The 27,376-nt window shown below is 43.3% G+C and overlaps 1 protein-coding gene across 8 annotated transcripts in view; it reads left to right on the top strand.

Moving 5' to 3' along the window:
* Positions 1–27,376, top strand: part of fat3a (FAT atypical cadherin 3a) — a 159,536-nt gene that overhangs the window by 78,878 nt on the left and 53,282 nt on the right. For all 8 annotated transcript variants that reach the window (XM_029119359.2, XM_020048494.3, XM_029119354.2 and 5 more), the window contains one exon: positions 13,307–13,624. In XM_029119359.2, coding sequence (XP_028975192.2) covers positions 13,307–13,624 — 318 coding nt within the window. The remainder of the gene's footprint in view (positions 1–13,306; positions 13,625–27,376) is intronic.

Below are 27,376 nucleotides of genomic sequence, written 5' to 3'. Positions count from 1 at the left end.
AGGGTCAGGACACTCTTTAAACATCCTGTATGAAACAATATGTCCCCTTCAACAACCTGTGGAACACACCTTCAGAGCCAAGCCTGCAGTGGGAGGGATGCAGACCTTTACTAATCTACTCCCCGACCTGTACTGGTCTACTCCCTGACATGTACTGGTCTACTCCCTGACAAGTACTGGTCTACTCCCTGACAAATACTGGTCTACTCCCCGACCTGTACTGATCTACTCCCTGACATGTACTGATCTACTCCCCGACCTGTACTGGTCTACTCCCCGACCTGTACTGGTCTACTCCCCGACCTGTACTGGTCTACTCCCCGACCTGTACTGGTCTACTCCCCGACCTGTACTGGTCTACTCCCCGACCTGTACTGGTCTACTCCCTGACATGTACTGGTCTACTCCCTGACATGTACTGGTCTACTCCCTGACCTGTACTGATCTACACCCTGACCTGTGCTGATCTACTTCCTGACCTGTACTGATCCACTCCCTGGTCTGAACTAATCTACACCCTGACCTGTACTGATCCACTCCCTGGTCTGAACTAATCTACACCCTGACCTGTGCTGATCTACTTCCTGACCTGTACTGATCCACTCCCTGGTGTGAACTGATCTACTCCCTGACATGTCCCGATCTACTCGCTGACCTGTGATGATCTACTCCCTGACCTGTACTGATCTACTACCTGACCGGTACTGATCTGTTGAAATAACCTGTTTGGAGGTTTCTACAACCAACATGTGGGCAATGACTTCTATACCTTAAATTTTTTCTCTACACTTACTGCACCTCACAAAGCCAAGTGGCAGTGACATCCAAATCCCAACCTTCCTTCCTAACAAGAGAGTGGAACCACTCTTAATACAGAGATGTTACTAATAACCACCTTTAATACAGATATGTTACTAATTACCACTCTCAACACGGAGACGTTAGTAATAACCACCCTTAAACCTGAGATGCTAGTAATAACCACCCTTAAACCTGAGATGTTACTAATAACCACCCTAAACACAGAGATGTTAGTAATAACCACCCTCAAGACAGATGCTAGTAATAACCACCCTTAACACTGAGATGCTAGTAATTACCACCCTTCACACTGAGATGCTAGTAATAACCACCCTTAACACTGAGATGTTAGTAATAACCACCCTTAACACTGAGATGTTACTAATTACCACCCTTCACACTGAGATGCTAGTAAAAACCACCCTTCACACTGAGATGTTAGTAATAACCACCCTTAACACTGAGCTGTTACTAATAGCCACCCTTAACACTGAGATACTAGTAATGACCACCCTTAACACTGAGCTGTTACTAATAGCCACCCTTAACACTGAGATACTAGTAATGACCACCCTTAACACTGAGATGTTACTAATAGCCACCCTTAACACTGAGATACTAGTAATGACCACCCTTAACACTGAGATGTTACTAATAGCCGCTCTTAACACTGAGATGTTACTAATAGCCGCTCTTAACACTGAGATGTTACTAATAGCCGCTCTTAACACTGAGATGTTAGTAGTGTACCAAGGCTACTGCTGTTCCATAGTGAGGATAAGTTGGGACCCTTCGTAGCTGTCATCTGCGTCCCCTCGTTTTAGATTAACCGTTAGGACTTAGAGTGGAGCACTGCAGCACATAGAAAAAAGGCCCCTAAATGAATTACAGCCACAGTCCAGTGGTTCCGGGACTGCTTCCCTTCCCCTTCACACAGTCATCCACGCTCTAACGCTCCCAGATCCACGCCGCGTTACTACCACCCCCCCCCCCCCCCCCCCCCCCATTGCTCTCATCTGCTGAAAATGAGGGCCCCTCAGCCGTTGACAAGTAAGGAATCGTGGGGATAAATCAGCTTAAAGGGGAGAAAGATGGATGGAGTGAAGAGAAAGAAAGAGACATTGAGGTCACCCTCAAAGACAATCTAATTGTCATGGGAGGGGGGGAGGAGGGGAATGTGTGTTTGTGTGAATTGCAGATCCGGGCATAGGGAAGTCTCTGGTGAAGGTGCAGTAGTGTTTGCTGAACGGTGTGTCGGCGAAGGAGGATTGAAAGACAGTTGGGATGAAGGGAATTTAGGGAGGGATTTTACTGCAGTGATGTTCTCCCCTCTTGACTTCTGCGTGTGAACATGTGAGTCATAGACAGTGCAGGAGCTTCACAATGAGACAGTGACAGGAATAGCCAGGAAAACTCAACCGTCTCAACCATGCAAGGAACTCAGCATGACCAGGTCATCAACGTCTAAACGTCCTTTGATATATTTCCCAACACAGTCAGCTGCTCAAACAGCATTCTAAAGCTCTGCCACTTTATTTGCTTCCTCTCTCTCCATGTCACCACATCCTAACTTGATCACTGCCTGAATACCAAGAAGTGTTTAGATGTGGAAAAGAGGTCAAGAGTGGATTTTCGTCACATTCAGATTTATTTACTTATTGTAACAGGCACTTGGTGTGGTTATTCAAGTCCATTTTGGATGTGTTTGGCTGTTGTCACTGTTTATCATTTGGAAGTTATGCAGTTCAGGTTTAGAAGTGACTGCTTAAAGGGATAATTCACCCACAAACACACAAGTTGTTACATTTGTGGAAAGCCTTTAGTGTGTAAAAGTAAAATATGTTGTTGCTTCTTGAGCTTCTGTGGAATCCATATATAATTTACAAACAATGTGGTACGCATTATCACATTAAATTGTTGGGAATGGAGATGGGGAGAACATATAAAATATAAAATATACATTAAGTATGATAGGATTAGACTTCAAACAAATACATTACCGTTCATAAGAGATGTCACCCACAGCTCCCACAAGTTGGACTGTCTTGACGGGCACTTCGTTACGTAGCATATGGTCAAGCTGCATAATAGGGCTGAGATCTGGTGACTTTGCTGGCCACTCCATTTTAGACAGAATATAGGCTGATTGCTTCTTCCCTAAATAGGTATTGCATTGTAGGAGGAAATTGGCCCCAATCAAGCACCATCCACAGTATGACATGGCATTGTAAAATGGAGTGATAGCCTTCCTTCTTCAAGATCCCTTTAACCCTGTACAAATCTCCCATCTTACCACCACCAAAGCACCCCCAGAACATCACATTTCCTCCACCATGCTTGATACCTCTGGCGTCTTTTCATTTTGTCTACATCTCACAAATGTTCTTCTTTGTGATCTGAACACCTCAAACTTAGATTTGTCTTTCCTCTGTCCAGTGTCTGTGTTCTTTTGCCCATTTTAATTGTTTCTTTTTATTGGTCAGTCTGATATACAGGTGCTAGTCATAAAATTAGAATATCATCAAAAAGTTGATTTATTTCAGTAATTCCATTCAAAAAGTGAAACTTGTATAATGTATACATTCATTCTACACAGATTGATATATTTCAAGTGTTTATTTCTTTTAATTTTGATGATTATAACTGACAACTAATGAAAAACCCAAATTCAGTATCTCAGAAAATTAGGATATTGTGAAAAGGTTCAATATTGAAGACACCTGGTGCCACACTCTAATCAGCTAATTAACTCAAAACACCTGCAAAGGCCTTTAAATGGTCTCTCAGTCTAGTTCTGTAGGCAACACAATCATGGGGATGACGACCAAAAGACGACCATTGACACCTTGCACAAGGAGGGCAAGAAAAAAATGTGGGGGAGATTCACAAAGAATGGACTTCAGCTGGAGTCAGTGCTTCAAGAACCACCACGCACAGACATATGCAAGACAGGGGTTTCAGCTGTTGCATTCCTTGTGTCAAGCCACTCTTGAACAAGACACAGCGTCAGAAGCGTCTCGCTTGGGCTAAAGACAAAAAGGACTGGACTGCTGCAGAATTATGTTCTCTGATTAAAGTACATTTTGCATTTCCTTTGGAAATCAAGGTCACAGAGTCTGGAGAAAGAGAGGAGAGGCACAGAATCCATGTTGCTTGAAGTCCAGTGTAAAGTTTCCACAGTCAGTGATGGTTTGGGGTACCAAGTCATCTGCTGGTGTTGGTCCACTGTGTTTTCTAAAGTCCAAGGTCAACACAGCCGTCTACCAGGAAGTTTTAGAGCACTTCATGCTTCCTGCTGCTGACCAACTTTATGGAGATGCAGATTTAATTTTCCAACAGGACCTGGCACCTGCACACAGTGCCAAAGCTACCAGTACCTGGTTTAAGGACCATGGTATCCCTGTTCTTAATTGGCCAGCAAACTCGCCTGACCTTAACCCTATATAAAAACTATGGGGTATTGTGAAGAGGAAGATGCGATATGCCAGACCCAACAATGCAGAAGAGCTGAAGGCCACTATCAGAGCAACCTGGGCTCTCATAACACCTGAGCAGTGCCACAGACTGATCAACTCTATGCCACGCCGCATTGCTGCAGTAATTCAGGCAAAAGGAGCCCCAACGAAGCATTGAGGGCTGTACATGCTCATACTTTTCATGTTCATACTTTCCAGTAGGCCAACATTTCTAAAAATCCTTTTTTAGTATTGGTCTTAAGTAATATTCTAATTTTCTGAGATAATCAATCAAATTTATTTATAAAGCCCTTTTTACAACAGCAGTTGTCACAAAGTGCTTTACAGAGACACCCGGCTTTAAACCCCAAGGAGCAAACAACAGTAGTGTTGGATTTCAGTGGCTAGGAAAAACTCCCTAAGAAGGCCGAATTTTAGGAAGAAACCTAGAGAGGACCCAGACTCAGAGGGGTGACCAGTCCTCTTCTGGCTGTGCCGGGTGAGATATTAAGAGTCCAATTAGAATAATAAATACATTTCTCTGGGCTAAATCCAGAGTCTATTTGATTCTAGACTAGGTCAAAAGTATGACCAGGTGGACAAGGACATGGACAGCAACGGGCCCCCCAAACCAGGTACTCCGCAGGTGTGGACCAGGACCTCATCTCCTCCTAAAATCTAAAACTGGAGGAGACTGAGAAAAGTTAGAAAGTGCATTCCTCACTACTTAATACTAAATTTGGGATTTTCATTAGTTGTCAGTTATAATCATCACAATTAAAAAATAGACATTGGAAATATATCAGTATGTGTGTAATGAATTAATATTTCACTATTTCAGTTTCACTTTTTGAATGGAATTACTGAAATAAATCAACTTTTTGATGATATTCAAATTTTATGACCAGCACCTGTATGGCTTTTTCTTTGCTGCTCTGCCTAGAAGGCCAGCATCCCGGTGTTGCCGCTTAACTGTTGACATTGACACTGGAGTTTTGTGGGTACTATTTAATGAAGCAGCCAGTTGAGGACCTGTGAGGCATCTGTTTCTCCAACTCGGCACACAAACATATTTGTCCTCTTGCTCAGTTGTACACCTGGGCCTCCCACTCTTCTTTCCACTCTTCTTTCCACAGTTTGTGCTGTTCTGTGAAGGGAATGTTATATAGCATTGTATGAGGTCTTCAGTTTCTTGGCAATTTCTCACATGGAATTGCCTTCATTTCTCAGAACAAGAGTATACTGATGGGCTTCAGAACCAAGTTCTTTGTTTCTGTCCATTTTGAGCCTTTAATCATACCCACAATTGTTGATTCTACAGATACTTGACTAGTCTAAGGCCAGTTTTATTGCTTCTTTAGTTATCACAACAGTTTTCAACCCCATTTCCAAAGGGTTTTCTAATGATCATTTAGCCTTTTAAAATGATTAACTTGGACTAGTAAACACAGCGTGTCATTGGAACACAGGACTGATGGCTGCTGATAATGGGCCTCTGAACACCTATGTAGATATTCTATTAATAATCATCCATATCCAGCTACAATAGCCAAAACAATAGTCAAAACATTGAGAAAAAAAAGACATTTCTAAGTGACCCTAAACATTTGAACGATAGTGTAGCTAACTGCTGATATAAAGCCTTACCGCCCAGGCAGGTGAACACCTAAACAAGAAAACATTGATAAAAAGAGGACCGCACACAGAGGCTGCAGCACCATGCCACACACAATGTCTTGGTGCACATCATCTCTGTTACAGAGGCAGCTACAGGCTTACTGTGTGTGTTTGTGTGCATGTGTGTTTCTGTCATGCGGTGTGGTTGGTTGCTGTAGTAAATTGATGATTTCTCCACCCCCCTTGTCTCAGCACAGTCAGAAAATGCCGTTTGACACAGAACTTCCCATTTAACTTAGCTTTACAATGCACTAGTACACGCGTTAGCTTAGCTTTTAGTTTGACATTGTCCCCTCACAAGTGCACACACCAGCCCTGGTGGTCTGTTACAGGAACTAGACAATTTTTATTCTCTCGCTGTATGCCTTTGAGCACAGCTGCCTAAGTGAGTACACATGCTAACTTTTAAGCTAATATAGCCCAACTGCTTCATTGCCATTAGATTACTTTTCAGTTACCCTGTTCTCATATACTAGCAAACAGCATCATTAATCCCTGCCACTCACTGCTTTAGCGCTCATGTTAACCATGGCCCTCATTTCGTCTAGTTTAGCACCCTGCTAGTTTATCACTAGGTACCATGCTAGCCTGGCTAATGAGCAGAAGATTTGAAGGGGAACTCCTGCTGGGTGTCTTTCCGCAGGCTACCAGGTCTCAGGTGCAGCTACGGTAATGCTAATCCTCTCTGCTCGTAGCTAAAGGACTGCAGCTGAACCTGACTCTGTAATAATCCCTTTAAGAGCATGGCTTAATAAGAAACGGATAAAGTGTAACTCTGGGGTTCACTGTCGCTAATAACCTCTTCTGAACAGAACACTGTGACCCCTACAAACATCCTGACCCCTCTATCACTCACGAGTACTCCTTGGCAATGTAATCCCTTACCTTTATAAACTCTTTCGCTTTCAACCCTGTGGAAGAAAAAAATATATTGATATGAGCACGTAACACCCAAAGTACTGTTACCATAGCACCCACAGCGGCTTTTTAAATGTAGCTCTGTCGGGAACATTGCTGAATCGTTAAAGTCTGAACTTCAATGCTGTTCAGCGCCACCTCTTCCTTCGTGTCGTTGGTTTCTCTCTATCCCCCTCTCTCTGAATGATGAATGAGGTGAAGGAGATAAAAAGCTGACTGTGGAATAGAGAAAAGGGTTTAATCTTTGAGTCTTCCTCCTGCTTGCCTAACGGGGAAAACAGCCCGGTGGTACCTGAATGCTGTCACTTTTCACTTAGGGCTTCTCATTGCCTTTCATTGGCTTGGCGCGGCTCCACAGGTACACTGCAGAACCCAAGGGATATTTCTGAGTACCATCACTCTGTGTTTTTTGTCTCCCAAATTTTCCCACCCTCATGCATGCACACACACACAGAAACGCAACCTTTTACTGGATAATCGGGTAGCCATTAAGGCTTTCGGCTAATACAATTAATTAAAAGCTGATAATAAATACTTATATTGCCGGCCATTTTCCCCCAGGATTAGGCTGCCCATCACACACCCCAAATTCATACAGCAGCACCATTTTCTCAGTCTTTCACTTTTATTTGCACCTGCAAATAAAAGTGAAAGACTGAAGCTTTAGCCTTCATAAGATAATGAACTTTATTAACATATTTTTAAGGTCTGATTGTGTGGCATACCGAAGGCACATTTTGTTTGGAAAGGAGAGAACGGCCTGTTTTTTTATTGCACACTGCAATTTCAACTACAGTCTCACATGGGGCAGATCTGAGTGGGGCAGACATGTTTACTTCCTATACATTTTCTGTGTTATAGATTGAATTTATGTATATGTTTTGCCAACAATCAACACACAATGATATAACCTGAAATTTCTCATGTAAATAACTATTCTGGGCCTTTGCCATGATGCTTCCAGCTCAGATGCATCCTATCTCCTTTGAGGACCTGATTGTCATTCTGTGGCAAATTGATTTGATTGGACAGGATTTAGAAAGGCACACATTTAAATAAGGTCCCACACTTGGCAGTGCATGTCAGAGCGAGAAAGTAGACTCTCTTGTAGAACACTGAGATAGAATTTTGTCAAGGTGTAGATCTGGATAAATTGTTAGTGCAGTAGTTCTTCTTGTATGCATTTTTGATACAGCCTATGTACCATTAACACACCTGACAGGTAACAATCTTTTTAAAATTAGAAGCTCTTAAAAGGGACCATAACTGTTACGTAGTGTTTAAAAAATATTTCTCTCACAGAATGAAGCTGACCAACTACATTGCTAGTGAAAAATAGATTTATAGTGTAGTGATGTTGTTTTTAACTAGTCTTGTCTGTGGAAAATTAAAGAGCACCTAAATTAATTAATGACAAAATAGGATTCCTTAATGCCAACAAGGTAACTCTTTACCAAGAGTTAGAGTCCCCCTTATCTTGGAATGACGTTATATGTTACCCGACAAATAGCCAGTCAGTCCTTTGTTCCCGTGGCAAATAGGTTTCTGAAAACTATTTAAAACCCCCGGTAGGCCTAAAGATGCCATTGCAGGAAGTGTACTGAGCATACAAATCTATAAAGTGCAGCCTACAGATGGGTCATCAATCACACATTAATATATTTTTAATGGAATATACTTTCAGTTTGCCTCGGCTTGGTTTACTGTTTTTTGTATACACTGTGCCAAACAGCTTGGCCCTATGGGGAATAATAAAGTCTATATCTCAACCTTTAATATCTCAACTTTAATCTTATCTAAGTGGATGTATCCTCTAATCATTTTACACACCCGGCCAATGGGTCAGGTACATTTCTCATTTGTCCGCTCAAATAAAATGCAGCCGGTCAAATGTCTACCGTCACATTATACCAACAGAAACCCAGAGAGACATACACACCATGGACTTTTTCCATCCAGTTTTTTCGCTGTAGTCCAGAGCCTTGACCAGGGAGTGTCCTTCCAGCCTGTAGTGTTTCTCCCTGGACTTTGAAGTGCTGAACTTATGTGAAGAGACGGATCACGTCCCTCCCCAACGCCCTGAGGCGTTTCAGCCAGTCTTCTGTTCTCTGTCCGTGCTCTATAGGAGCACAAATGCTGTGTTGTTCCTGTGCTCATGTTTGATGGACCTGTTGGTATTACTATGTTCAGACTGAAACTTTAGGGAGACCACAGGGATGGATCTTCAATCCCTGACCTGTGTTCTTCTGTCATTACCATGGTACGAGAACCATGGACATCCCTTTGAACGTCTATGTCCTTGGGAACAGCTTACGATGGGTCAAAGGGTTAGAGATGGTGGGGAGAGATACTCAGTGGGGGACAAAGAGCCCTAGTATTTATAAGCCCTAGTATTTTCAGCATTTTTGACAAAATGCTGAAAACATCTATTGGCAAACTCCCATTCCTCCCGCTCAGAAACAAAGCAGAATGTGGTTTCATTCCCCTGACTATGTCCCTCCTCTACTCTCTACCTCATTCTTTTTCCATCTCCCTCCACTTCTCTTTTCTCCATTTCCCTCCTATCTTCTACTCCTCCATCTCTTCTTTCTTCTTCTCAATTTCTATTCCTCTCCTCCATCTCCATCTCCTTGCCTCCACTCTCAGTTGTTCCTTGCCTTCCACCATCTCTCCCTCCACTCCTCCAGCATGCCATATCTTCCATCATCCCCTCTCATTCAATGTTTTTGTATGGGGGATAAAAAGCCATTGAAAACACCAAGAGGCTCTCTAAATGGGTGTCATTGACTTTAACTCTCTCTGACAATATTATGTTTTGGAGAGTAGGCTAAAGTGGCAATTATACATGGTGTTAATTTATCTTTATGTAAGATGAGGTGGTGTGTGTGTTAGTGTGGTGCATTGTTTAAGCAAGAGTATGAGTTAGTAATTTTCTAAATCATTGAACAACTGTTATTTGGGTGTGTTTATGTGAGTGTGTGTATTCATCTTTGTTACTGTTGGGATTACATCCAGTCTCTCTTTGGTATTTGGGATCATCCCCTTACATCAGCACCTGCTGCTAGGCCTAGCTCCTGGGCAGTAGAAAAGATATGTTCTGTAACTCTACTAAATCGACTAAATCTACTGAACCCCATCAGACTGATAAGCCCATCGTTTAGCGGTTTGACTTGACAAAGACACGGTGTTAGACTTCTTGTCACCACCTTTAACCATCACCATTCACTTCTGTCCTCATCTCTCTTATCTCCTTCTGTTCTCTCTTTTTTTTCCACCATCATTCTCTCCCTCATGCTCCCTCTCTACTGTGCTCCCTCTGTTTTGTACTACTGTAGCATTTTCCTGTGTTTCTACCCTCTCTATTCAACTACTTTTTACAGACAGAGAATGTGGGGTAGAGTAGATATGTTCCTAATAATATTTAGTTACTATTTGGCTTGGATGATGGTGCAGGAGACTAGAACATGCATAATCTACCCACATTACCAAGGTATCAACATTCTGTCTAGTTTGGTAAGTTTTTGGTACAGCACAAACACGTTTTATCGACCGTTACTGAAAAATCAGTTTTAGCATATTTGGCGAAAGACGCAAGAATATATAATGCAAAATGCCTGAACACAATCTAAAATGAAATGCAATATGTAAGCATTTATGGCACAAACATTGTTTTACAGTCATATGGGTTCTAGGCTTACCAGTTTGCTGAAATAATGCTGAAACTCTATTCTAAAAAGGAGTGCGGGCATAAATCTGTGGCCAAACCCAAACCACCATTGCTCTTTTCATTTATTTTTCCCTATTAGACTGCTGTTAAGTGTTGCTTGAATGCACTGGGAGAGGTTGTGTTGTTTCTTTGTGTTTCAAGTTGCCCCAGGGATTCTGATATGGGGTGATGTTAGCTTAGATATGTCAACTAGTTCTAGGAAGTTCAAGTCTTTTTACTGACTCAGATATTTTTGAGTCGTTCTGTAAAAAGGACTTTGGCCGCCAGGAAGACGTGTGTTGTACAGATCTGCCGCTAGCTGTTCGAATTAATGATTCATTTGAACGAGTCACTACAAAAAGAGTCATCACTCTGAAGTATGTAAAAAAAAAGTAAGAAATGTTTTCTAACTGCACATTAATTGTGTCAACATGTGACAGGTGTTAGCTGCCGCGTAGGCTACTTTTGTCAAGGGGCGACATATGGGCCTAGTCATTTCTTTATCAACAAATCTCTGTCAATCATAGTAGTTTACTGGAATGCCAACATGCTGGTAAACTGGAGATTTAAATTAAGCTAAATTACTTCCTGTCAAAATGTGGAATTAAACTGAGTAGTCCAAAGTCCGACAAAGGGGCAAATGTCCGCTCTCTCTCCTCTTTCTCCATCTTTCTCCCTCTCTGTTGAGATCAGGTGCCATTTGTGGTTAATTCCACTCTGTAATTGAAAAGCAGGTGGGTAAGCAGTGACTTTGGCTATTAAAAGCAGCAATCGTCCATGGCGCTCAACACTAATTGTACTGCAGAGGAAAAGAGAGAGGGAACAATGGGGAGAGAGAGGGGGACGGAGAGAGAGAGCAGGGGGGCCAACAAAACACATAATTAATTACAACTAACCTTGAGCATTCAGCGCTCCCATGGGACCAACCGAATGACTGCATGTGAGTGTGCATGTTGGGGTGGGCGTGTGTGTGTGTGCATGCGATGGTTATAAAGGGGGCTTGCAGTAGCCGATTAATCGTTGCAGAAACAGATGAAGGAGGAGAGCGTTTAAGTGCTCTCTCAGTTTCACTTAATGTGTTTCCATAGACCACAAACAGTGCAATGTAAACTGTCGGAATACGCTTCCATCTTTAAATGTGTGTGTGTGTGTGTGCCAGTGTGTGTGTTAGTGTGTCAATAGTTGTTTCACTGTGTCAGTATGTGTGTTTCAATGTTTCAGAATGTGTGTGTGCGTGTGTTGATGCTGCCAGACAGAGACCTACTCTACCTCCAGCTCTTATCTAGGTCATATTTTGAGGAGTTCTGCTGCAGTCAGAACGAGAGAAAAACTATTTATTTCCTCTCTCACTCTCTTTAACTCGCTCCTTTTCTCTGACTCTCAATTCAATTTAAATTTCTTTCTCTATCTCTCCCTATCCCACTCCCTTACACTGCTCAGTGCTTTATGAGAGTAAGTAAGATTAATGGAGTAAAGAGTTATTATTTCCTTATCTACTTAGACATCCATGTCTGCCATCGTGTGAGTAATGTCTCAGACACACTTGGTTTTGTGATACGCTTAGAGTGTCGCTTACATCTCTTCTCAGAATGCCCAGAATTTCATTGGAGTGGTTCTGAGGATGTGTGCGTGTCTTCCATTAGAGGATTTCCGGACCTAAAAGTAGTCGCCCAGATAGCCGGCACTTAGCACATCTTCCACATCTTACCGCGCACGGCAACATTTGAGCCTCTTAATGTTGGAAACACTAATAGCTCCCATCGTGCTCCGTTATGTCTAACAATCTCTTGCAATCTCGAGTGTGCCTGAAAGCTTGGCTGGCTACGCTCAGTGTAAATATCTCATGAGTCTCTCAGATGTAATGCATGCGATCTAATGGAGAAGTGGAGCGCTCGATGCTAACATGCTAAAGCTGCGTTGAGCAGTGGGGGGCTAGGCAGGAGAGCCATTCAGTTGAAATGAATACACGGCGCTAATGCATTGTAGGCTTGTCCCCACCACTTATGTCACAGCGAGGGTTTGGGTATGGATGTCTGCCTATTAAAGGGCAAAACCGGCCACTTACAGAGCAGCGAGGTCACACTATGGAGTACACACACTCACACGTTCTACAGAGTGGTTAGGGACGTGTAGCTATGACATGTTTGGGTTAAATAAGCCACGCTCTTTCTGTGCTGTAGATATGGATCAGATGTTAAACACATTGCGTCTGGCCTTGATCCACACAGAGCTGTACGAGATGTTTGAACACTGACCAGAACATTGGCAAGGAACTTTACAGCATATGTACAGTATAAGTATAAAGAATGTCACTTTTATTCTCAGGAGGTCCACATGGGAGAACATTGACCACACACATTCATGTTATGTTGTTTTATAGACTTTAAATGCTTGAACAGACAAGAAGATTGTTTGAGTTATTGGAAGTATCTTGAGGTTCACCACTTCTTTCTTCATTGTCTTTTTCAATGTGACTGTTGGCTTTTTGAGATGTAACAGACATGAGACCATTAAACATTTGTCAGTTCGCCCACCCAGCTTCATTTCATTGAAGGGGTGACAGGGGAGCATAATGGTTACAGCATCCAACCATCTAAATGAAAGGTTGCTACATTAAATGCTTAAGCAAGGCACTTAAACCTAACTGCTCTTAGGTTGTCGCTGAATGTTGCAATGTGTCCTCGCTTACAGAAACCTGTCAAAATAAGCCCAACTAACCTTTTTCCAACCCTGTCTCTTCATCCCCCAGGTGTTATTTACACCACAGACACACTGGACCGTGAGACCAAGGACTCCTATTGGCTGACGGTGTACGCTACAGACCACGGGGTGGTGCCCCAGTTCGCCGCAATAGAGGTGTACATCCAAGTCGAGGACGTCAACGACAACGCCCCCTTGACCTCTGACCCCGTCTACCACCCTGTCGTCATGGAGAACTCTCCCAAGGATGTGTCAGTCATCCAGATCCAAGCGCAGGACCCAGATGCCACGGGCGGAACCGAGAGACTGAGCTACAGGATAGCTAGTGGGAATCCGCAGAACTTCTTTACCATCAATACCAAGACCGGTAAGAGTACAATTGGAGATAAACAGTACTGGGTACAACACTGATTTGTCTGTTGTTTTTTACAAGAGGGTATGTGTGTATCTGTTCTGTGTGTATGAAGAGGATTTGTCTTGTGTAGGCCTATCTGTAAAGACGATATGTCTTTGTTTATGTATGAAGAGAATGTGTGTGTTCTGTTTATCTTAAGAGGACATGCCTTGTGTAGGGCTGCAGGATTTGGATAATATATTGAATTAAACTGGGGTATAAACAGCATAGATTACATCCCTTCAAAAATGTTGTCATAGAAATCAGAGCTTATATAATATGCTAACTGAATAAAAAAAGTCAAAAGTGCTTCTGAAACTTAATTTAATTATTTCCACGCCTATCAAAAAGAGTAGTTGTAAATACAAATTTTTGGACAAATAACCTGCAACAGATAATACCCATGCAAAATACCTGCAGGAGAAAACTCAGTTAAATCTGAGGGGCACTGGCTCAAATTTAACACTGATGCTAACTATCTTGTCATTTGCTTGCTGAATCGGGGAATGACAGGTAATGGGCTGTACACATTCAAATTAGGTCTGGAATTGAAAATATAAAAAGCATATCATTGGATGTATTAAAATGGGAGGTCAAATGCATTAAATGATGTATTAAATTAGTTCTTCAAATTTGAGCAATATCAAAACCGATTGATTTAGACTGAAGTCACGTGATTGGAATTTCAGAGAAGGCAGTACAGACGCAGCAATGATATTGATTTTTCATATTTTGGTGATACAAATTACACCTGCCTTTTTTTCAAATGTTGATTAAATTCACCTAATGTGCACTATTTACTCTGCATACCCTTTAATAAACATGATGTTGTCTGTGGGACAACATCTTGGTGCCACTCACATAAAATATATATATATATATTTTCAGCAAGTTGCTGTTTGAACTCAAACCAACATTGAAAAACCATCAAGCATTTCAACAGAACAATGTAAATAGCCAAGAAACATGAAGAATAGCTCTAACTATTCTTATAATTCTGAGGTAAAAAAAAGATGAAACCGTAAAGACAGACCTTTTGTTTGCTATGAATAATAACAAGTTTCGAGGGAGCACCCGCAACAAAAACTGGTGCGGCTCTCGAGTGACGCATAGCGGGCTATGTCTGTTCTGTAGGAAGGGCCTATGTCTGTTCTTTAGGAAGTGGCTATGTCTGTTCTGTAGGAAGGGGCAATATCTGTTCTGTAGGAAGGGCCTATGTCTGTTCTTTAGGAAGGGGCTATGTCTGTTCTGTCGGAAAGGCCTATGTCTGTTCTTTAGGAAGTGGCTATGTCTGTTCTGTAGGAAGGGGCAATATCTGTTCTGTAGGAAGGGCCTATGTCTGTTCTTTAGGAAGGGGCTATGTATGTTCTGTAGGAAGGGGCTATGTCTTGTTCTGTAGGAAGGGGCTATGTCTGTTCTGTAGGAAGGGGCTATGTATGTTCTGTAGGAAGGGGCCATGTCTGTTCTGTATGTATGAAGAGGAAATGTGCTTGTCATATATTTGATGATTATAGGCAGTAAAAGGATCATTTAGAGCGTTTTTATGCTACAGTAGTTTTATGTAGATGGAAAAGACATACTGCCATATCTGTACTATGTCTGCTTCTGTAGGTCCTTCTGGCTTCATAAATAGAGTCAGAAAAAAAGGGAGGTAATTAACTAAAAACATGTCACACTGGCATCAAAACAATCCTAATATCACCAGCAAAATAACCTGTTTGACTTGAGTTACTTATCAGGTAAACAGCATTGTCAGTGAGTTTATATGTCTTCCGTGTCAGGAGTCTAGTGGTGTGTATGTTGCACCTAGTTGTTTCTAATTTGACCAGAAAACAAACAGGGTCTTAAAATGTGGATGGATTTGAGAGCTTTGTATGGGAATTGGCTGAGAGTCTGTCTGTCAGGTTGTCTCATCTGATTAAACGGGGCTGTGCTGATGTTGTCTGGCACTGCAGGACATGTCCTTGGCTGGGAGCAGGTGTATCCTTGAAGTGTGTCTGTCTGTGTTTCCTCCCGTTTGGGCCGTGGGGGATGGGATGGGTGTTGGGCTCTGCTCTTATGTTAAGGGCCGCTTTTTAATCTCGGACTGTGTGACTACGACATTCCTTTGTGTGAATAAGAATCAGTGGCCGCCTGCTCTTCGTCTGTGTCTGTCGGTTTCTGACTGCTGATCAGACGTCTGCGTGGAGGGACGTTAGGCTGCCTGTTCTCTTTCATTTCGCCAAGAGTAGCGCTGACGAACAGCATCTTCATATACACTGCTGTCTGTACACACGCGTGTGCGTGTGTCTGTGTGTGTGTGTCCGGCTGGTCAGATGTGTGAAGCCATGAGGCAGCTCCTCCAACTCTAGAGTCCTGACAGAATGAAATACACACAGCCTCAGAGACAGCAGCAGGGCCAGGAACATCCACTGGGAACACACACACACACACACACTAAAGCGATAGCGAGAGGGGAGTTAAAAGATATTATGAAGGGAAAATTTGTACAGTTAGCTGAGAGGGAAGAGAGAGGATAAAAAAGTGTCAGAGAGAGAGAGAAAAGTAATAAAAATATTCCTTTCATTAGCTTTGAGCTAATGGGAGACAGCTATATTTATTTTTAATTTAGGGAAAAATCCTCTGCTTACAATTGTGTAGATTGATTGTAGAGCATCTGTAAACACAATAAAACCAGTCTCACTGTCTCTCTGTTTTCTCATAATGCCTATTTCCTCTGTGTTTCCACCCCTTATTCCTTTTATTTAACCACCCCTTCTCTACTTTCTCCTCATTATTGCTTTTTTTCCCCCCTTCTTGCCTCTGCTGTTTCTCTCCCATCCCCCCAGGTGATGTGTGGTGAATATTTGATTTTGCGTTATGAAACATTGATGAAGGAAACTACAGTTCATCCACGCCCTTCCGAATCATTCTCCCAGATTTACTGTGTGGAAGTCATCCTTTCAGAAGCGCACACACTCACGCAGGTTAAGACAGGAAAAGCATTACCTTCATCAAAAATCTGCATATGACATATATTTCTGACCCCCACGATTATTTCAGAATGGAATCTCATTTAAGGAGCATGTTGCTAGAGGCTAACATAAATCTAAATGCTGACTTGGGTCTTTTACCTACAGCGGTAGCTACCGCAGTGCTATTTATAGTGTTTCAGCTGATCCATAACTAGCATAGTGTGTTAAACACAATACATAATGGTAATCAAGCCTTTAGCTACCACCCCCCATTGTTCATGGGTAGGCAATACAACACTGGTAGATGATGCTAGGCTAAACATAGCCGGGCTGTTCACTGCTTAAGGTGACCTTGGTGTTATGTTCTCCCATAATGCATCTGTGGTGATATATACGTATCACGGTATTGAAATGTCTGGAGCATTCGTGAGCTGAATAGATATTCTATGAAATGTCATCAGAGAGAGCTTATCTAGCTTTAGAGGAGGGTGTGTGTGTTATAAGTTACTACTAAATAGAATAGCTGAGAATATATTAAGTTCCTTTTTTGGCAGAAAATAAATCCACACATACTGTTCACATAGATACCCCCCCCACCCCCACCCCCACCCCCCCCCCCCCCACACATACACGCAAACGCACGGCAGAAATAAGGACTCACCCGGAGTCATAAAGACCAGCGATTCTCTCCCAGCCATCACCTCGTGGAATAGAGAGAAAGTGCTGTCTGAAATTGATTAGGATTTCTGTTGATGAATTATTCTTGGCCTGACTCCAGCATTGACCGTGTCCACCAGCGGTTCCTTGCTCTCCCTGTGGACAGCGCTGTCTAACGATACCCTATAATTACCTCTTTGTACCAGGCCAGCGCAAATTCCTGTCAGTGCCACCAACATGCCCTCGGCGGCGCCACTCTGCAGTGTTTCCACCGTTTAGTCTAATCTGTGATCTGTATGAGTCAGATCAATGACTTGAGCTATAGGCAATGTCATTTAGTCGATAGGGTCAGCTGTATGGAAAAGCACCACTTGACTTATGACAAGTCAGTTTCGCCGCCCCCCACCCCCCCAGCTTGCGGACCATGGGTTGTCACGGTGTCACCTGGTGTCCTTCATGGGTCGTTATTGGGTCAGAACCCACCGACATCCTATAACGATAGCGTCAGGTCCACCTGTCCAGGTCCAAGGAGAGCAGGACTGACTCTTTCAGAGGCTGAAGACAGGTGGAGACAGGGGATACCAGTTAAACAATGAAAGGTCAACTCTCATAGAGTGGGATAGAGAGGAGTGTTGGGGTGGGCAGAGGAAGTGAGGGAAAAGGGAGGGGGATAGGTACTGAGGGAAGGGGGGGGGGCAAATGTAGCATGGAAGGGAGGGATAGACTGAGCGTGGGAGGGAAGAAAAATGTGATGAAGAGAAAATGAACAGAGATGGAATCTTGCCTAGGGTGATTCAGATTTTTTTTATTATAGATTTATTTTGTAGAATTTTCATTGTTGGACCAAAAAGACCGTACAAACACAAGGAAATCCAGCTCCAAGTTATTTGAATTTTGTACCACCACAAAAAGTACTTGGTAATTAATGTCATCTTATACAAGGTTGGACATGACCATGTTTCAGTCAGACTGTACATCTGTTCAAGCTTTTTTGCGGTGACTCTGCGGCTTAGAAAATTATTTGTAATAATTTTCTCCTCCTCTGACAAACCGTTTAAGAAGAATTTAGCCTGTGGCTGGATCTTGTTGATGATCCCCGGGGGACGAGACTGATAGGGGAGAAGAGAGAACATGACATGGAGGAGAGAGAACAGGAAATGGGAACGAATGGTGGTGTGAGAGTATTTGAAAGAGCAATATATTTAATGTTCAGCGCTCTGGGCTTTGATAGCAGTTTGGCACGGTTGTTACTGGGAGCTTTGTTCTGTTTATGCATAGCAACACGCTTCTCCACCGGACTTACCTGCAGTAAAAGTTGCTCAATGTAGCCATCATAATACACAAACACATATCAACATACACACACAAACAAACCTATTTCTGTGTATTGTTCAACCGCACAAGCCCTTTTTTGTTTTAAAGACGCCTACACGAAGCTTATGTGCATTGCCCTGATTCACTTAGACCTCCTTCCCTCTACTTCTCCCTCTCTGCTGGTCTCTCATTTTCTTTCTCTCTTTTCATAGCAGGGCCTCATGCCAAATTGAGTCAAAGGCTGTTTTGAAGTCAACAAATTGCTTTGTTTTATTTGTTTGTTAGTGAATGTGTGCTGGCTGGTATTTTGGTAAGAAGCCAGTTTGACATTTACTCATAATATTATTTTTCTGTGAGGAAAAGTTGTCTGCAAGAGTCTGTTGATGATACTTCAAAGGATTTTCCCCGGGTTGCTGATCACACAGATTCCCCAGTAATAATTGGGGTCAAACATGTCTCAACTCATGTGGATTGGGGTGTTCAGACCTCGGTTCCAAATATCGGGGAAGATTCCAGAACTGAGAACAATGTTGAGGAGTTTCAACAAAAACAGAGACTTGGTCCTTGGGGAAACATATTACAGATATACACTAAGAATCAAGGAGTAATGGCATTTCAGAAAACAGCTCACTGGGATTGAAAAAGGTAAACCGCTTTGACAGCCTTTACAGAAAAATTAATTATATTGTACAAAATGTAGAACTACCAGAACGTGGAGGATTGTCTAATAAAGGCCTGTGGGGGTGATGGTATACAAATGAAATGATACAATTTATAGAACAAATTCAAATTAGCGATTGTTAAAGAATTAAAAACATGAAATCAGGCAAGCAATAAAAAGCATTGATCATTGTTACTCTAGAGATTCGAACCCAGGTCATCCACTTGAAAAGCTGTGTCTTTGCACACTATGCCACCAAGGTACACATTTGCCAGGTGTCAGTATAGGCTCCATTAACCATTGTGTTAATCTGAGTAATGTTTCTTATTAAGTTTTCCTCCACCACAAATATACTTTTTTGTCAAGTGAAAAGACGAGAGATTCGTGCAGTCAACAAAATGTGTCTATCCTGAACAATTCCTAAAACATATTTCGAAAATCCACCAGAAATAGTCGCAATATAACAGTAAACAGTTTCATTTTAGGCTTCTATATAATGTAGCTATTGAAGGTTGTAGCCATCTGATTTTCTTTTTCAAAACAAAAGCCATCATTGAAATACATAAGTTAATATAGTTAACAATCTTGTCTGTGCATTTTATGTTTAAATGACACTCACCTAAAGGATTATTAGGAACACCTGTTCAATTTCTCATTAATGCAATCCAAATTGAATGTCATAATGGGAAAGAAAGGTGATTTAAGCAATTTTGAGCGTGGCATGGTTGTTGGTGCCAGAAGGGCTGGTCTGAGTATTTCACAATCTGCTCAGTTACTTGGATTTTCATGCACAACCATTTCTAGGGTTTACAAAGAATGGTGTGAAAAGGGAAAAACATCCAGTATGCGGCAGTCCTGTGGGCGAAAATGCCTTGTTGATGCTAGAGGTCAGAGGAGAATGGGCCGACTGATTCAAGCTGATAGAAGAGCAACTTTGACTGAAATAATCACTCGTTACAACCGAGGTATGCAGCAAAGCATTTGTGAAGCCACAACACGCACAACCTTGAGGCGGATGGGCTACAACAGCAGAAGACCCCACCAGGTACCACTCATCTCCACTACAAATAAGAAAAAGAGGCTACAATTTGCACAAGCTCACCAAAATTGGACAGTTGAAGACTGGAAGAATGTTGCCTGGTCTGATGAGTCTCGATTTCTGTTGAGACATTCAGATGGTAGAGTCACAATTTGGCATAAACAGAATGAGAACATGGATCCATCATGCCTTGTTACCACTGTGCAGGCTGGTGGTGGTGTAATGGTGTGGGGGATGTTTTCTTGGCACACTTTAGGCCCCTTAGTGCCATTTGGGCATTGTTTAAATGCCACGGCCTACCTGAGCATTGTTTCTGACCATGTCCATCCCTTTATGACCACCATGTACCCATCCTCTGATGGTGAGTGTATGTTCCATTGTTATTCCTGTCTGTTCTTTTTCAAAGACTAGATTTTTAACTATATTGCCTACATTGTTGTTAACAACATTTCATTGATGGCTTTTATTGTGCTCCCAGCATAATATCCTGCTGTTTGGTGACGATAACTGACTTTTTCTTCAAGTGAAAAGACGAGAGAATCGTGTAGCCAGCTAAGTGTTTGTCGATCCTGAACAAATCCTAATATCCACCAGAACTGTTTTTTTTTATTCTTCCTATTACTTAGCTACATAAGGTTGTAGCTAGCTGTCTTTCCTGAACACATCCTGAGGCATAAAATATTTAGTAGTGAGAGGAGGCGAACGCAGGACCTCTTACTCCATAGTCTGTATCTCTAACCACCACGCTATTCAACAAGGGGTAGTCAGTCAGTCAGGTGCTCACTCACTTAGTGAGAGACATTTGCTCTTCTAGGCCGGCAAAAAAGTATTTGATTTTGACATTGCACATCAAACCATTTCCCCTTGCTGTGTGTAACCCAGTGAGTGTGTAACTCAGTGAGTGTGTAACCCAGTGAGTGTGTAACCCAGTGAGTGTGTAACCCAGTGTGTGCTTAACCCTGTGAGTGTGTAAACCTGTGAGTGTGTACCCCTGTGCGTGTGGTCGTAAAGGAGTGATCATGCTGTTAATTAAGCGTGTAACGTGGCCGCTTTTCCGGAAGAATCCATAGATTGAGTTCTGAGTGGGACTGGATTGATCTCCTGCTGTGAAGCGGAAATTGAAGTTCCAAAACTACAGTGCATCTGCCTGTGCTGGAGAGAGATAATGGAAGATCACATCATCGCTCCCTCCCTCTCTCTCTCTCCCTCTCTCTCTCTCTCTCTCTCTCTCTTTGAACCAGTTAATCTAGACTATGTTGTAGCTTAGTTTATTAAATGCACACTGTACTAAGCCTATACATTGTTTCTGATGCATCAGGGTGCAAAAAATGATTCATGCAGAAATGGGGTCCCCAAACAAACTGTAAAAAAGCGACTGGGTATGACCACACACAAGCTGCATGTTTTCACATATGGACAAGTTGGCCACCAATACCCTGTCAGATGTTGACAGTTTTACCAGAAAAATCTAAATTAGGCTAAAGGTTTCCTGTCCAGTACCGAGTAGTTTACCAACAATATTTTTAGAGACATGTCACGGTAGTTTCAATAACCTACTTTCTGAAGAAACAACCAGATGAAAAAATGATGCACGGTTTTCCTCATTCCTCATTACATTGGTGTAGAGAATGTCCCAAAATGTGTTGCAGGATACAAGTAGTCTGCCCAAAGATGTCTGCTTAGCCCAAGGAGTATGAATCAACATCGGGACGTGAGAGCTGTCCCTCCTCTTACTGTAAAGCAATTATAAATCAACTGTTCCAAAATTCTTATGGCCAGTCATCGATGCAGCAGCTCTGGTTGTTACCATGTCAATTTTGATGGTGGTGCCCAGCCACATCATGAAAATATTCAAAAGTATTCAAAGTAGCAATTTCTGTAAAGCCAGTGTGTATTTAGGGTTTGTGTGGATGGTTTTATTTTACATAAATGCTTCTTTTCCCTTATAATGTTGAACACATTACTTCAGATTCTTATTGTGCTTGTTTTCCATTCTTGGTCTTTATCTTTTTTACCCATAATGCATCCACCATACAGACGTGCTGCGGTGCACACATATTCTTTACTACATACCCCCCGTCATCTCTCTGGGATTAGTCCTCTCTGGGATTAGTCCTCTCTGGGATTAGTCCTCTCTGGGGAAGTCCTTCAGAGAATGAGTTTGCAGACCGTTTACTTGGTCACTCACCACTCCTACATCTCCTGCTCCTTCATCCCACTCTCCCTGTCCTCTGTTGTGTGGTCTTTGGTCCGCTCTGGTTCTCTCTGTCCCCCTGTGGTCGTCACACGGTCACAGGTTGGCTGAGGTGCGGTTTGTAGCCTGAGGACTGTGCATTAATCAGCTACTGTTGGCCCTGTTGCTGTGCGAGGTAATAGATGCCCCACTACTCTCCTCCCTACATCTGTTTCCATTGTAAACATCCAGAGGTAAGTGGGTTTGTTACCACGACGATGGGGGTCAAAGTGTGCGTGCGACAACCACTGTAGGTGATGGGTCATCTGCTTGTTTAGTCTAGCGAGCCCCACTCTGCATAGTGCTAACTCCAGCTGAAGGAAGGAGGGGAGAGGCACGGAGGGGGAAAGAGAAGAGGGGAGAGCTACTTTAGACCAGCAAGACATACCCTGGACGCACCATCTCTAGGGCGCTTGTTCTAAGTGTTCTGTCTGTCTTCACTTTATCTCCCCATCAGTAGTCCTAGACACCCTCTTCTTTACCTTTGTCCATGTACTTCACTCTACCCATTCTCTCTCTCTCCGTCCCCCTTCCTGCATCTTCCCGTCACGTCTCCGCGGCCCGCGGACACTGTTCATCGGTGGTTTGGCTGCAGCCATAATTCCCCCTGCTCATCCACAAAGAGCTATCTATATGGTAATCAAAACACGCGGAAATCTTAGCGCTGCGCGAGTGGCATCCGTCAAGCTCATTAAAGAGCACGTCTCGCTCTCCCCCTTTTTTCCCAGAGTCCTGCTCTTTGCTCTGGTGCCGCCACTTTCTCTTTCATACCTCTCTTGCCTTTTTCTCATTCTTCTATCTCAAGCCTTGTGTTTTTCAGTCTCCGCCGGGTTTACCTGGCAGCGGTCCAGCTTCCTCCTCCGTCTACGCTCAGAATGCCAGCTCAGTGGACGGCTAGGCGCGTCTACGCATGTGTCTGCGCTGCTGTCTGATCGCCGTTAGCTAGGTGTTGAGACAGCATGCAGCGGCTAGCGTGATGTGGCTAATTAAACACTCTTAACCCATCCAGATGTCTGTGCCTGGATGTGACAGGTCTACTCCACTGGAAAGATGACACGCGCGCGAGCTTCTTAACGAACACTTCCTTCCCAGCCGGCTATGCTCTAGGCAATACGTTGTACCTACAGGGGATATGTAGCTATTCTTTTTAACCGTTTACACTGTTATTATAGTGTCAAGACAGAACCCAGTCTTTCTGCTGCAGTGAAGAACCTCTGAAGGTGGATTTATTTGGGTGTCACAAGTTGTCGGCTGGTTAAAATTGCCCCTCAGTCAGCAAAAAGTCAAAGATAAACCAGGGGGCAGCTGATTTCCCCGCGAACCATCTGCTGAATCATTGAATAACCTCCGAACTGCTCCAGGGATAATGCACTTCGGCTGACCCTGCGCTGCACTGTCCTTTCGGGTGATGAGTGTTCATGAGTTCTTTCAGGGTTTGGAGGCAGATTCCTATAACAACAGATGGACGATAAATGACTGTTCTACTTTATGATGCAGAGACACCCCGTCTGTTCATTTGTTAATTATTAAAAAGGGAAAGGCCGAAGGAAAGGAAGCGGCGTACAGCGGGACTGGTATGGAGGTCCCAGGCGGTCGCAGCAGAGCTAGCTGTAGGCAGCTCGCTTGGTCGTTGAGGAGTGTTTGCTATGGTAGACAGATTGTTGTTGTGTCCTCTTGGTTTGAGGCACGGTTCCGTAGAGTCTATCGTTTTACCTTCCGTCCCCTCCCTCTCTCCCCACCTCTCTTTGCAGTCTGTTTCCCTCACCACTTCCTCCCCCTGCCCTCTCTGTTGTTTGACACACTTCTGCTTGTCTCCGTGTACATTTCGGTGTGCTGGTTTTCTCTTCCTCCTCAACGCTCTAGAGTGGCCATGTCAACAAACCACACGTCGTCGATCAAGGTCCTTCCTCATTCTCTGCTCGCTCATTTCTCCCTGTCCATATCACATTCCTCCCTAATCTCCCTCTCTCTCACTGTTCTCTCTCTCTCTAAATCTCTTCTATAGAAACGTCAAAGGCTCATTTAAAATGAGTCGACTGCTACAGTATTTTGACTTCAGTTTGCTGAAAGTCCATTATTCTGAATGGACATGTGTAGCCCCCATTTCACAGCAGGTCTGTAGGACAGCCCAACAGTCTTACAAGCAGGTGTGTCAATTGATCTTCGTGGGCAATATTCACTTCACATGTCTATGGTCAGACAAGCAGATGTTAATCTAAACCCTGCTATCTTTCATATAAAGTCTACATTCAGGATTGTCTCATCCTGGTCTTGGTGTCAACCAGCACTGTAGCCTGCTACTGTAATAACTCTCCCTGGGGCCAAACCAAACCATGGCCTTTGTGTAAACAAGGTGTGTGTGTGTGTGTGTGTGTGTTTGTTAAACTTAAAGGGCGATCCTCAACCCCTCGATCTGTCCTCATCAGTTAGTTGAATGGGAAAGCAGCAGACAGGAAATCAATATAAACTAAATGTTTCTACTTGACTGGAGGCGGGAGGCAGGTGTTAGATGAGGGGTCACACGCACTTACTGGTGTGCGCACGGCTTCACGTGTGGACGCACGCGTACACACACAATCTGTTGACATAACCACACACACTCCCACAGATTCCCTCATACAGGCACCTGGGCCCTCTCGGCTGGCCTTGTCAGACAGAGCGATGACAGGACAGATACTGAGAAAAACTGACAATTACTCTGAGACAGGCTGGCATGATCCTGAGAGGACCTGTTACAGATCCCCTTCTATCTTCCTCCTGGCACTCCCCCTTTCTTTATCTCTCTGTCTCTCAGTTTCCTTCCTTCTGATCTCTCAATCCGTTTTGTTTGTGTCTCTCTCTCTTTCTTTCTGTGTCTCTCTGTCTGTCTCTCACTCGCCGAGGTTTTCACTCTGTCTCCCTGTTTTTCTTCCTCTGCGTCTTTACCGCTCGTTCTTTGCCGTGAAACAATTTGTGTCCAGCAAGCATCCTCCAGTCAGGTTGCGCTGTGTCCTTCTCATCCCTCTCCTGTGTTTTGTCTTTTACGGGCAGCCCCTACACCTGCTCCTCTTTACACCCGCTGCTTGCTAGATTCTGAAGTGATTGCGTGTGTTTGTCAGCTTTTCCATTGGCTGGTAATTGCCGGAATATTGGGCCGATTAACATTTACTGAAAGACGATAAATAAAATGTTAACCGGACAAATTGTCAGCAGCTGTCAATCATACACCCCAATGTTGCACTTTACCACCATATACTTGTGCCTGCGTCTGAGGAGAATGGAGGAGTGGAGCTGTTGATTGTGATGATACAGCCAGTGCTTTTCCATTAAACTGAATTCAAGGAGAAAGAGCTTGTCTGTAGTGGAATGCCTACATAGAGAATGTCCTCTATATGGACATTATAGACTATATGGAAGTTTTAATAGTAGATACAAATGAGAAGAATGTTGACATGATTTGTTTTCTTGAGTTAGGGTTGAGTGTTGAGGCTGACATAGCCTGTGTTTTGGTTCCCCAAAGACAACAATATCATTAAATTCTTCACAAACATGGTAGACATCTTACAGCTTATTTATCCTGCTGTGAAATTGGTTGAGACCATCTGGTCACACAGATAACTTAAAGGAAAAAAGTCATAAGAATCTAATCATAAATCTTGAGTCAGTAGAAATACCTAAAAGAAATAGCGTATTCTTAAGATACTAGACGTCGACCCACCAAACAGAAACCCACCAAACTGGAAAAACACAGTGATGTTGAAATGCGGGAGGGACAGTTAGGTACACATAGAGCAAACAAGTGCCTGTTGCCATACAGATTTTCTTTACATTTGCTAACATTAACCTTTATTTTCATTTATGACAATAGGCAGCTGTTCATGGAAGCACGGAAACCACGTTGTGTTGTCAGGTATCATAGCGGTCAGAGGATCTTGTGGGAAACAGGACTAATATAATCACCCACCTAATTATTATTGTGTCTCACCCCCTCTCCCTCCATCTGTCTTCCTCCCCTCTCCCTCCCATCTTTCTCCCTCCCATCTTTCCCCTCCTCTCTCCCTCCCATCTTTCCCCTTCTCTCTCCCTCCCATCTTTCCCCTCCTTTCTCCCTCCCATCTTTCCCCTCCTTTCTCCCTCCCATCTTTCCCCTCCTCTCCCTCCCATCTTTCCCCTCCTCTCTCCCTCCCATCTTTCCCCTCCTCTCTCCCTCCCATCTTTCCCCTTCTCTCTCCCTCCCATCTTTCCCCTCCTCTCTCCCTCCCATCTTTCCCCTTCTCTCTCCCTCCCATCTTTCCCCTCCTTTCTCCCTCCCATCTTTCCCCTCCTCTCTCCCATCTTTCCCCTCCTCTCTCCCTCCCACCTTTCCCCCTCTTCTCACTCCCCCATCTCCAGGGAAGTCCTGAATCACTTGTTACTTTTCTCTTTGATTTTCATCATGTTTCTCTGTATTGTCCCAGTTGAATAAATCAACTTTACATTTTAATTAAGTCCAATCTACCTCCCTCAGATTTTCAGATGAAATGTGCAAGACACCAGACGCCAACTCTAAAACTAGCTCCCTGCTACAACCAGACGGCAATAAGCATGCTTTGGCTCCTAGGTGTTTCAAATGATGTTGCATAATTGCGTTGCTAATAGCGTCCTGGTGTTGTTCATGACTGCACGTGGCGAACAGGGGAGTGTATGGCTTGTGGGGAACACCATCTTCCCTCTGAAGCACGATGGAATGGCGAGGACATTTGCATGCTTCAAGGTGTGACTTATCTCCTAAAGGCAAGGGCGTACCTAGAAAATGTGCAGTGGAGACAAACAACAATATATACACCCCAAACACCAGAGCCAGCTCCTCTCAGGGCAAACCATGAGAACATCGATGCATGGAGGAGAG

Source organism: Esox lucius, chromosome 1, assembly GCF_011004845.1.
Source record: "Esox lucius isolate fEsoLuc1 chromosome 1, fEsoLuc1.pri, whole genome shotgun sequence".
Taxonomy (NCBI): Eukaryota; Metazoa; Chordata; class Actinopteri; order Esociformes; family Esocidae; genus Esox; species Esox lucius.
Note: the sequence above shows the minus strand (reverse complement) of the source record. Positions and strands in the feature narration are given on the sequence as shown.